The sequence below is a fragment of the Balaenoptera musculus genome, chromosome 2, assembly GCF_009873245.2.
Source record: "Balaenoptera musculus isolate JJ_BM4_2016_0621 chromosome 2, mBalMus1.pri.v3, whole genome shotgun sequence".
NCBI lineage: Eukaryota > Metazoa > Chordata > Mammalia > Artiodactyla > Balaenopteridae > Balaenoptera > Balaenoptera musculus.
This window is the reverse complement of record NC_045786.1, coordinates 36,154,789-36,167,323: the sequence shown is the minus strand read 5'-3', so window position 1 is coordinate 36,167,323 and position 12,535 is coordinate 36,154,789. Positions and strand designations below refer to the sequence as shown.

General features: G+C 49.0%; 1 protein-coding gene across 6 annotated transcripts in view; it reads right to left on the bottom strand.

Moving 5' to 3' along the window:
- HOMER2 (homer scaffold protein 2) overlaps nt 1-12,064 on the bottom strand; it is a 96,268-nt gene extending 84,204 nt beyond the window's left edge. For 5 of the 6 annotated variants that reach the window (XM_036843366.1, XM_036843365.1, XM_036843368.1 and 2 more), the window contains exon 1: nt 11,843-12,033. In XM_036843366.1, coding sequence (XP_036699261.1) covers nt 11,843-11,847 — 5 coding nt within the window. In that variant the 5' untranslated portion in view covers nt 11,848-12,033. Of the gene's footprint in view, nt 1-11,842 lie in introns of all 6 variants that reach the window. The other variant, XM_036843367.1, reaches the window with a different exon arrangement.
- Between the last annotated feature and the right edge of the window lie 471 nt (nt 12,065-12,535).

The following is a 12,535-nucleotide window of genomic DNA, read 5'->3' as shown; positions in this document are numbered from 1 at the left end:
TCACCCTCAAACTCACCTTCATCTTCAGCCAGACTTCTCTATTCCCCTACCACACGCTCACTCCTTAAATCACTGCGGATGGATTTATGCCTTCACACTTGGCTGAAGCTGCTCTTAAAATCCATCAGTGCCCTAACACTCCCACCCTCACAGTGGTATTTAGCAGCATGCACCTTGGGTCCCCACCCAGCTTTCTGAGGTCTTCACTCCTGTTGAGTACACCTCCCTTTTCAGCCTCCTCTCCCCTGGCTTCCGCGACACCTCTCTCCTCCAGCCTTCCTCCAATGTCATCACCTCTAAGACTCACCCACTGGCTTCTTTTCCTTCTCTTCAACTGTCATCCTTTCCCAGAGTTCCATCTTCACCTTCTTGACCCACTCTCTCCTTGGCTGATCAAATCCATCTCAGAGGTGATGGCTCTCAAATCTGTACCTCTGATTCTATCCTAATTGCTAAGTGCTAGAGCTGAATTTCTACTGATAGAGGCCACTCCATATGACCCACTACAAGTGGAAATTCACCATAATCACCCCAGACTAAACTCTCATCAATTCCCTCCCCAAAACTGCACCTCCTCTTGTGTTCCCAATCTTGGTTAATGGCACCACCATCCACTCAGCCATACAGTCTAGAAATATCCGAATTGCTGGCAAACTCTGCCTCTCCCTTTCTCTCATTTCAACAATCAAGAGCCGTGGGTCCACCTCCCACGTGGCTCTCAGGGCGTCTCTGGCCTCCAGAAAGTGCATCTTAAGAACATGGATTCTGCTCTCAAACAGGCTTGAACTTGGTTTCCAACTCTGCCACATCCTGGCTGGGAGCTTGAACAGATTACTAATCTCTCAAGCCCAGTGTCTCCAACTATGAAAGTGAGGGTTGCTGTGAGAATTAAATGAGATATTATATAGACACACTCTGCATGGTAACTCCAACCCGCTAAGTTCTCATTAAATAATAGTTTAATTTAGCAACTCTATAGGAAAGACGTTCAGGCTTTCTACCTCTCACCTCCAGCAAGGTGTCTTACATATATTTTTCTATTTTATTGTATTATGTACATTCCTAGAAGCTGCCTCAGATCTAGAACAGAACAGGGCAAGGTTTACATTACATAAGTCTGTGCCATATCTGCTTTCTGCTCTCAACATTTCTTGCCTGGACTGTGGCTAGTTCCTATGAGGTCTCTTTCCTCTAATCTCTTAACTTTCTATGCAACCCTTCATTACCATCTCTGGAATAATTTTCCTAATGCAAGTAACATTCTTCTCTTCAAAACTGAAAGTGTTCCCTCATTATGTATAGACTGAGTCCAATTCCATGGGATACAGCATGGTTCTGCCTCCTACCCCAAGTCACCTCTTCCTCTCTGAGCCCACTGCCTGCCACTGCCCTGGGGGTCAGGCCTCATTCTCTGGTACCAAGACTAACTGCTCCCCCCACCTCCAGCCTCACCCATGGCTGGCTCCCTGCCACCCACAGGATGAAGACCCAACCACTTGGCACAAAGGCCTTTCCTTCATGTCTATACCTTCCTGACCCCTTCTCCACACTCACCATGTACTTCACATTCTTTCTCACCTCCCTGCCCACTACTAACAGCTAACGCACATCACAATGTGTATTTCATTTAATCCTCACAACCACACTATGACGTTGGTACTATTATCATTCCCATTTCACAGATGAGGAAACTGAAGGTCAAAGAAGGTCAGTATCTTGCTCCAAGTCATACAGCCAGCGAATGGCCAAGCCAGGCCTGAGTACAAAGTTTCTGTCCTGGACCTCCATACTCCACTGCCTCCTATGGGAAGCTCTCTCCATCTAAATGCTTCGCCTTGCTCTGCCTTTCTGTCTGCCTGGGAAACTCCTACTCATCCTTCAAGACTCAGTTCCAAGGTCATCTCCTTCGAGAAGCCTTGTCTAACTTCTTGCAGAGTTAAGCATTTCATCCTTGTCCATATTTCAATACAAGGGCTTATCTCATTGCCCTAATTAGCTGCCCACCATCCATCTGCCTCAGGAGGGCAGGGACCCTGTTCTAACAACCTCTGTCCTCCTGGAGCCTGGCCCAGAGAAGGTGCTCAAGAGCTAGGGGATGGCCATTGGTCAAAGAGTCAAGAAAGCTACAGGGTGGGCTTCTCTGGTGGCGCAGTGGTTAAGAACCCGCCTGCAAATGCAGGGGACACAGGTTCAAGCCCTGGTCGGGAAGATCCCACATGCCGCAGAGCAACTAAGCCTGTGTGCCACAACTACTGAGCCTGTGCTCTAGAGCCTGCAAGCCACAACTACTGAAGCCCGCGTGCCTAGAGCCCGTGCTCTGCAACAAGAGAAGCCACTTCAATGAAAAGCTCATGCACTGCAACGAAGAGTAGCCCCCACTCGCTGCAACTATAGAAAGCCCACGCGCAGCTACAAAGACCCAATGCAGCCAAAAATAAAATTAATTAATTAATTTTAAAAAATTTTTTTAATTATAAAAAAGAAAGCTACAGGAGCTGATGAACAGATGAAGGGTGATGAGAAAGGAGTTCAGATCCATATAAGTGGGTGGGAATCAGAGATATGAGCCTCTGAAACCAACTACTGTCTAGTCCACATGGCCCCTGGTCCCATATCCCTCCCATGTTAGTCCACTAGGTAATGTTTGGTTGACGTCCACCTCCCCACTAGACTGCAAGCATCATGGGACCATGGCTGTTCATCACTGTGTTTGTTCCCAGCACCTACAACAATGCCTGACACAAGGTAGACGGCCACGATTCCTTGAAGGAATAAGAGAATGAATATACAATGAAGGGTTCCCTAACCAGCAACACAAATCCCTAGTCTGATGCCCACAATGGGGAGAACTCCTTGGTTTTTTTGTCCACACTTGCACCTCCCCATGAAAGCAACTGGTTGGTAGACTGGCTTTCTTGTTGGGATGGGTGGGTCAGCTTCCTAACCTTCCTTGTCCACTGGCTGGTAACATTCCTCCACCCACACGACTGGAGAGGCTTAGTGATATGAACGAGAGCTTCAGAAGGCAAACCGCATATTCTCTGGGTCACCCAATGACAGGGAACCAACCTTGGCAGTACTCAGGACTGGCCAGCAGCTGAGGACTCGGGGAGCGCCCAAGAGGATTAAAGATGAAGAATGGACCATTCCCAACCATGTACTCCAGAAGGTACCTCAGGAGTACCTTGAGGAGTACACCTGCCAACCTCCTACCCAAAACAGAAATGATCATGATGATCACGGTGAAGTTGGCCACCACTGATGAAATATTTATGTGTGAGACGTTGTGCTAAGTGCTTTACACACATTTTTCTCATTAATCGTCTCCGTCCTTTAACAGCTGAAGACAGTGAAGCTTAGAGAGAGAAAATGACTTGTCCAAGCTCACACAGCCAACCAGGGGGGCTGGGGTCTGTACTGAGCACCCCTGAGCCCTCCTGACAGGTGGCCTTCCGTGACAATGGACTCATCTTGCTGAGACAGCCAGTTTTATCTTCAGTCCACTCGGAGGGGTTAGAGAGCTCATCCTCAGACCCATGACCTGAAATCAGCCTCGATGCCGCCTCCACCGGGAACTCCTTTTCCTGCCTTTTGGAGCCTCCTGAAACAGGCTCCATTCCTCTTCCCCAGGAGGACCTTTTCTCCATCACCCACCCCCCCGGGACAAACAACTCTCCTGTTCTTCATTTATCTGAACAACCCCAATTAAAAGCTTTCCCAATTAAAAATCCCAAAAGGGATCCAATGCCTGGGCAGCAGGGTCTACAGTATTCCTCATTAATTGGATCCCTATGGACAACCCCTACCCCATAACCCACAGACAAGATTTCCCCCAGAGCACAAAGGGAGGAAGGAGGACAAAGGGCTGGCTGGGCGGTTCTGCCCCTCACTGGTGATCTGGACCAAGATCTGCCCAAGACACGGCAACAAAAGAGGGACCGTCAGAGCCCCTCTGGTAGCTGGGACTCAGCCTCAACTCGGCTGGGAGGCACCTGGGTACTAAAGGGTCTCTTACTGCACAGCTCTCAAGCTAACTGCTTTGGCTGGTGGCGATGCCTCATCCTAAGCTTTTCTGCATGGGGTGAGGGGGCGCCATGGTCCCCAATTCCTCAGAAGAAGAAGAAGACGAAGACAATCAACCAGGCTTGTGAATAAAATTGTTTAAAAAGAAAAAAATCTCTAGTCGTTGACAAACGTCTAAATGTGTTCCCCACACGTGTATTTTTATTCTAACAAGCTAATTTGAAATATAATTTAAATAAATTCTACCAGAATGATACCATATGACTAACAGCACCCGGCGGCAGAACTTCTGGAGGCTTCATCGTACATTCAGCAGAGGTTTCCAACCTGACACTGTTCCCACACAACGCACACCCGCTAGGACACCGGCTCCTGCTGCCAGCGCGTGCCTCCAAGCCTATAAATACGACTCGGGGGCAGCCTGCGTGAGCAATACCTGTAAGTGTAGACACAGAACACACGGGGCTTGGGGACCAGCGTCTCCAAACCCATGCAGATTAGAGGCTCTCTGCCCCAATTCCTCTCGAGGCTGCTTTTTGCTTAATTTATTTTCATGCTAGAAAAAAAACAAAGTCTAACCCTCAAGATCCGCAAGGTCAGGACCTGGTACACCTGAGAGTTCTAATATTCTGAAAAATGCTTTTTCTCTATTGTAAATCTGTTTGGGGGCTGCTGTTCACTTTCGTCTGACAAAGGTGAAGGAAGTTTTTCTTTTCAAAGGGAAAAGGAGATCCCATCCCCACTCCATATGCCAAAAGGAAGTCTTTCTCCAAAGGTTTTAGACGCCAATGCTGGCTGAGTAACATATCACAGGATTTACCCAGGTGTTTTTTTTTAATTGCCTGACAACTGAAGCGGGGACTGAACCGTCCCTCCTGTATGTATGTCCCTGCCAATCCCCTCGCCAAGGGAAGCCTCTCTGCAGGAGGGGCCTGATGCCCACCAGACAAAGGGCTTTGCAGCAGAAGGGGCAAAGGGGTGGGCACGGGTGCTTTCTGCTTGTAGAGAGCCTTCTCCTCCAGGTCTTAAAGCAGAATTACTCTGCCCTGATATTTCCAAACAAGCAGAAACAGTTTGAGCAGCTGGGTCCTGGTCCACCAACACCCTTAGCAACAACGACGAATCCTTGGTGTTCTTACCAAGATTCACTAAGGAGCAGTGACTCACTCAAAATTACACAGTCACCACAAATTACCCAACGTTAATTGTGATCCTGGTTTCCTCTACCATTTCTTTCCTTCAGTAATTCATTTAAAGCAAACAATTGCTTTAAAAGATTATCAAAATGTCGTTTTTATTTTTTAAATTATACCCTGCCTTGTTCTAGAAAGGACTTAAGCAGGTTTGCAAAGATGTATAAAATTCGGCAAAATGACAAATCCAAGTAGGTTTGGATTTAAATGATGATGTATATTTATAGTGATTGGCATGGAAAGATGTCCATTCAAGGTATTTCAGGTTGAAAAACTTATGTTGCAAAACAGATGTATGATATGATTCCATTTAGATAAAAATATACTTGTTTTATGTAGACATAGATCTAGACACGGAGACATATATATTCCAATACATGGAAAAGTCTGCAAAGACAGAGATACGATTGCTGATGGAGGTTATCCCTGCAATGTGGGATGACAAGTAATTTTCACTTCCTCCTTTATGCTGTTATTTTTTAGTATGAACATGCAACATTTTTATAATTAGAAAAAAGCAAAGCTATTTACATTTTGTTAAAAAAAAAAAGTGCTAGATGAAAAAGGGTGAAGGTAAAACAAGGGCAGGGCCATACAACTGAATGAGGAATAAAGGTAAAGGATGAGGTCTGATAAATTTGCTAAGGGGGACCACACATCTGTCTCTTAAGTTCCCCAGGAGCCATTACAGAAAAGTAACCTAGTAATTTACACAAATCATTGAGTCCATCAGACAAAAGCAAACCACCTGCTCTGCTCTGGGTCTTCCTTCAGGGGACTGTGCACAAGCAGCAAATGTGCCCTCAATTCCATTCTAAAACCTTCAAGGCCAGTTGTTTCAGGACTGTTTCCAACAAGAATGATGGCATCTTCCCAAAGTGAAAGTCAACCCAAAGTGAGTATTCATTTATTCCTATTCACTCATTCATTCAGTACATATCTACTTAGTGTCTACCCCGTGCCAAGTACTGTGTATTTTTCCATCTCTGACACTCAGGGTGATGCTAAGGGCTTCTAAATAATGAGGGTGATCCTACATGCTAATGGTCTCTCTAAGCATCTCTCCATAGTGCACTGGGGCATCTTTCCTAAGTTCCCCAGATAGTTCCTCTGACACCCTATGGATTACAATAGTTTGTTGAAACTCACACATAAAGCTGGTACTTGTATATGTGGCTTATCTCCTCTTCCTCAAAACTCCACAAGGGCAGGAACTAACTAGTAGGTTTGCTCATCCCGGATCCCCAGTAGACTCTCCAATTGCCTTACAGGTGAAGAGACTGAGTGAACCTCAGAAAGCTTAAAATACCCACAACAGGGGACCTCCCTGGTGGTCCAGGGGTTAGGACTACGCATTCCACTGCCATGGTCCCGGTAGGGGAACTAAGATCCCAAAGCCACGCTGCACAGCCAAAAATAAATTAAAAAACAAAACAAAAAACCCCACAACAGGACCAAGAGAAGACAAGTTTCCTCAGTATATCTGAGAGACTGTTATCTATTTTAGTCAACACAAACCCCAAAGAAAAGTCTGTAATTTGTAGGAACTATGTAATTAGGTGTGATTCAGAGGGAGTGGAAAATGAAAGGAGAAGGAATGGTCATCAGAAGAAAGCTAATCGGTATAGATTACCAAAAGAAGGCCCACAGTGTTAGATAACCAAGATTGTTACATTGCAACATAATCTTGGCTGAACAAAACAAATGAGTGTAAACTGAAGCCAGACAGAAATACAGTAGATCTTGTTTGTAAACACTGACAAAATCATCCACAAGTCACAACAGCAGACAAGATGGCTTTTCCATTAGCCTTCTGCAGGCGGGTAAAAGGGTAATTTACAACCCCAATGCTCGGGTGAGAGCCGACAGCCTGAAAATTAACCGAAGTCACAATAAAAGCTAAATGGCTTGCTTTAGCATTAAAAGAAAACTGCATCCAAATGTGATTTCTTTCTCTCTTGGCCCTTGCAACTCTCAATTTAGCGTGCTATATAAAAGGTAATCCAAAACTTATCACAACTTCCAGGCCAGCATCCAAGCAAGGCTGCCCACCACATTCAAGCATTAACTCAATCAAAAAGTTTATTGGGGGCCTATTAGGTGCTAGACACTGTGCTAGCTGTTGGGATTCACTGGTGAAAAACAGAAGACCCTATCCTCTCAGGACGCTATTGGGGAAGGCAGATGATAAACAAGTAGGTAGAACCCAAACGACAGCAGGTGTGCTGTGGTGAGCAACTGTGGGAACAAAGTATGGTTACTGTCAGCATGTAACAGGCCTGGTCAGGAAAGTTCCCTGAGCAGGAGATTCTGATGTCAAAATGCCAAGGATGAGAAGGAGGAAGGTATTTGCAGAGTCAGGGCAAGAACGTTCCACGCACAGGGAAGAGCAAGTTCAAAGACCCCCCAGGCAGGGCAAGAAAAGAAAGGAGGCCAGTGTTAGCAGAAGGCAGTGAGGGATGGCCAGAGTGGCTGGGAAGGCGGGGCACAAGCCAGCTGCCTGTCAGCTGGAGGGTGTTTAAGGAAAAGAGTGATGTGACCTGATTGAAAAGCCGATCACTTGGGCTCCCATGTGGAGAATGGACTGGAGACACCCCAGAGTGGAACCTGGGGGGACTGTTAGGAAGTTAGTCCAGGAAGGAGGCTACAGTGGCCAGGACTAGAGTAGGAGCTATGATTCTAGGGAGAGGAGAATGCACCCCAGATAATATCCCAGAAGTAGAACCCCTGGGACCCACTGACAGCCTGGATGTCAGGGGTAAGGGAGAGAAGAATCAAGGACGACTCTTACAAGTGGGTGGATGGTGGGGCCATGGACTGGGATGGGGAAGAAAGAGGGAAGGAGAGATCTGGAAGGAATATCAAGAGCTCCATGCGTGGACAAGAGCAGGAAGCCCTGAGAAAGGGCTGTGTTAGAAGTACAAACATGGGAGTCACCAGCATATAGATAGTATTTAAAGTCATGGGGGCACTTCCCTGGTGGCGCAGTGGTTAAGAATCCACCTGTCAATGCAGGGGACACTGGTTCGATCCCTGGTCTGGGAAAATCCCACATGCTGCAGAGCAACTAAGCCCGTGCACCACAACTACTGAGCCTGCACTCTAGAGCCCGCGAGCCACAACTACTGAGCCCGTGTGCCACAACTGCTGAAGCCCGAGCGCTTAGAGCCCATGCTCCGCAAAAAGAGAAGCCACCGCAACGAGAAGCCAGCGCACCGCAACGAAAAGTAGCCCCTGCTCGCCACAGCTAGAGGAAGCCTGCACGCAGCAACGAAGACCCAATGCAGCCAAAAATAAATAAATAAATAAATTTATTAAAAATAAAAATTAAAAAAAGCCATGGGGGGATTGGGTTGGGATGGGATAACATTACCTAGGAAGAGAGTGTTGACAGCGAAAAGGAACCAGGACAAGTTCCTAAACAACCCCATCACACTGAGGTCAGAAAGAGGAGCAACCAGCAGCGAGACTGAAGAGGAGCCATCAGGAAGGGAAGAGGAAACCCAGGAGAGTGTGGTGGGAAGGAGGAGGGAGTGGCCATGGGGGAGGAACGCTGCTGAGAAGGGGAGGAAGACAAGGACAAGGTCATCAGTGACCCAGCAGTTCTGGTGAAGAGGTGGGGACAGAAGCCAGACTGTAGATTGTGAAGGGCTAACCAATGGTAGGTGAAGGAAATGAATGGAGACGGTGGGTTTGGACATCTCTTTTGAGATGTTTTCAGGTGAAGGGGAGCAAAGAAGTGGAAGAGAAGAAGGACAGGGATGTAAAACGAGAGACACTAAAGCTGTGCTGTCCGATACGGCGGCCACTAGCCGCTTGTGGCTATTAAACTTGAATTAAAAATCAGGTCCTCAATCGCACTAGCCACATTTCAAGTGCCCCAGAGCCATATGTGGCTGGTGGCGGCGGTACTGCACCACGCAGATACAGAATGTTTCCATCAGTGTGGAAAGTTCTACTGGACAGCACTGAACTAAAGCATGTTTGTGCACTGATGGGAAAGACCCTGGAGAGAGAGGAAGCTGAGAGAACAAGAAATGTTCCCTGACAAGGTGAACGGGGATGGGATGAATGGTCCACCAGGAGGGGTGAGCCTCTGGTAGGACAACAGGTGGGAAGGAAAACACAGGAGCAGCTGCACACGGGACTGTAGCAGGGCAGAAAGATGAGGCTTTTCCTTGGACTGTGGCTCTATTTTGTCAATGAAAAGGGAGGCAAGGTGTGCATGGGGAGGAGAGAGAGGTCTGAGAAGGGGAGAAAGTATGAAGCAGCTTCCTTGGGGAGTGAGAACACAAACTTACTGGGGAAACCACACACTTAATGCAAAATACTTCTCAGAAGAGAAGCAGGAAATAGCAGTGAACATCTGAATGAGGAAAAGCATCTTAAGTGGGGAAGAGATAAACTCAGGGTTTTTTTTGTATTTTTCCCTTAAATCTTGGTCATGTCTAGACAGTAGAGCCATGACAAAGCTGTAGGATCACAGCAAGATTTTCTACTGGCTGCCCTCTCTTGGTTCATCCCCCTCCATCCTACTAAACTCTCGGAAAGGATGACATTGGTTCTATTTTCAGTTAAAATGGCTCCCTCCACCCTCCTCTGTCTGAACTGCTTACCCAGCCCTTAGCTCCATCTCAACTTACAGCCATGGTTTGTACGTTCACATAAATTATAGAAGAGGTGGATATATTAAAAATGGCAGAAGTAGGTAGGAGTTACAAACCAACTGTTACCTACAAGAAGTGAGTAATAGACACTTATCAGATGATATTAAAATTACATGAAAGGCATATTCAATGTTTAAACAAAATCTCCAAGCTACTCCTCCCTGCTTCTCTACAAACAAAAATTATTTTCTGACATTTTCTTTAAGCTTTTATGAGTAAACATTTTCATTTCAACAGAACTATTTGATCTCAACCACAGAGCTTAAATATTTGTTTTTGATCATGCAAGTGTGTTGGGTTGGTTTTGTGTTGGCTGGGGGGAGGGGGGAGAGAGAGTGTTAAAATTACCCAGATCCCTTTTATCTTCCATCTTGAGACCTACATTTGCCAACTCCTTCTTCCCATACATTTTTTTTTAAAAGTATGAAATCTGAGAGCCTCAAAGCTTCCCACTGCACAAAGAGCAGCCCTTTCATCGCTGACCAAGAGGTCACTGGAAATGTTACAGAAAAACTAAATGTTACAGAAAAACTGTTTCCCAGCCAGGGTGCCTCTGGTACAATCACTCACACCTTCTGTATGTGTGAAATCTGGATCCGCACCAATGTCTTAAGCAAATCTCCTGGCCCCTCTCTGTCCCCACTGACCTGCTCATGTTGGTCTTGAGTTCTCACACTTCCCTTCTCAAAATTCCTCTTGGCCTCCCTCTGTTTCCTCTAAACACTTTACAGACCACATAGATAAAATTCACTGGGTAAAATGACTCCAGAAACTTACCTGGAGTAAAGTAAGGAGTAAGGTGCAACAAAGCCACTGACCCATGAGAGCTGGGTCAAGCCACCAGGACAATCCTTCCCCTTTCCACTCCTCACCAATCCCATACAGGAAAGCAAGCTCTCTAGACCCACTCAGCAGAAGTCTTTGGGTCTTGAGAAGTGCTGTTTGAAGGCCACTAAGCTCAGCAGCAGGGGACACAGAGACTCAGGAACTCTGGCTCACTTACCCACCCCCCACTCCCAAGCCCACAGTCAGGCTGTGGCTTCCCCTCTGCCGATGTGCTCAGCGTCCTTCTACAAACACTCATCAGCTGCCTGCCCAACCTGGGAGAAATCACCCCACCACTTCAGGCCTCAGTTTCCTTATCTGTACAATGGGAATAGCAACCGTTCCCTGAGTGTGCACAGCACATCATCAATATGGGCTCACATCAGGTGAGTAGATGTAAGGAGTTAATTTTGTTATTAGCACAGCGGCTCCCTGACTCACAGCGCCTACTGCTCAGAGAGACGCCAAGGAGAAATCAATTCTGCTTTTTAAATTACTTTATATACTCAGAAGCATTAGTCACTTCGACAGAGTACTTCAACTTCTCTCCTGAGCATCAACTCAGTTGTTTCAAAGACTGAAGCCTTACCTACAAATCCTCAGTCATCTCAAAGCAGACTCAAAGTCCACTATTACTACACTGGGGATTATTATTATTTGGTGTGTTCCCTTTCCAGGAAAACTTCGATTTTCATTTTGTTTGTAATAAACCCAATCGTGCAGAAAGACTAACTGCTTCTTAGACTCCAAAACACAGGCCCTGGAGTTGATCGCGCCCGGAGCGAGGGGACCACGGAATGGCCGAAGCACGGAGGCCGGCCAGGGTGCCTGTCCCCGCCCGGTGCCCCCGCGCCCGCGCCCGGGCTGCCTGGGAGGGGAAAGGCCACGGGCGCGGAGCTGAAAGTCCGCGCCCAGGCCAGGGTGCCCCTGCCCGGTGTCCGCGCGCCGGGGCGGAGGGCGCGGAGTCAGGCGGCCTCAGGCTCTCAGGAGCCGACTGCTCGCTGGCTCCAGGGTCCCGGCGCGGGGTGTAGGGGCCGGCTCGCTCTCGGGGCTCCGAGCCCGGGGGACGCGAGCCGCGGCCCCGCAGCCCCTCTGGGGCTGCGCGCGGGGCGCGCGCGGCGCGGTCTCACTCACCCCATCTCCGGCGCTGCTCCGGCTGCCGCTCCGACGGGGCCTCTCGTGTTCGCTCTCCGCCCGCTCTGCAGCCGCTCCCCGCGCGGCACATGCGGCAGCCCGTGCGCGCCCGGCTCAGCCCCGGCGCCGCTCCATTCCGCGGGGCTGCGCGCCTGCCGCCGCCGCCGCCGCCACCGCCACCAGGCGCGAGCGGGCGGGCGGGCGGGCGGGGTCTTGGTCGCCGGGGGCTGGGCGGCCGCGCTCGGGCGGTATCCGCCCCGCCCCGCTCCCGCCGCCCGGCTCCTTACGTAACCTCTTGGCCCCCGGGGCCCGGCGCGCAGCCGAGGGGCGGGGGGCGCGGCCGTGTGTGCGGCGTCCCCCCGGCGCCGCCCCGCGGTCGCCACCCGCCTCCTGAGCACCCCCCCCCTTCCCTTTGAGATTCGGCATTGGCGCGCCCCGCCCCACGCCCACCCGGGGGCTTGGCGCAGTGCCGCGAGCAAGCATCCAGCCTGCGGGATTGAGAGTCCCGCTCGCAGCTGGAGGGGACTTGGGGCGACCCTTAGTTTGCAGATGCTGGAACGAGGCCCCAGGAGAGGAAGTGATTTGCCCAAGGTCACACATTCAGGTCTGAGCTCAAGGTCTTCAGAATCTGTGATGGGCACGGCTATGTCCCTCCTTATAGCCCCCTTACATCTTGCCATCCACCGCCAGGTG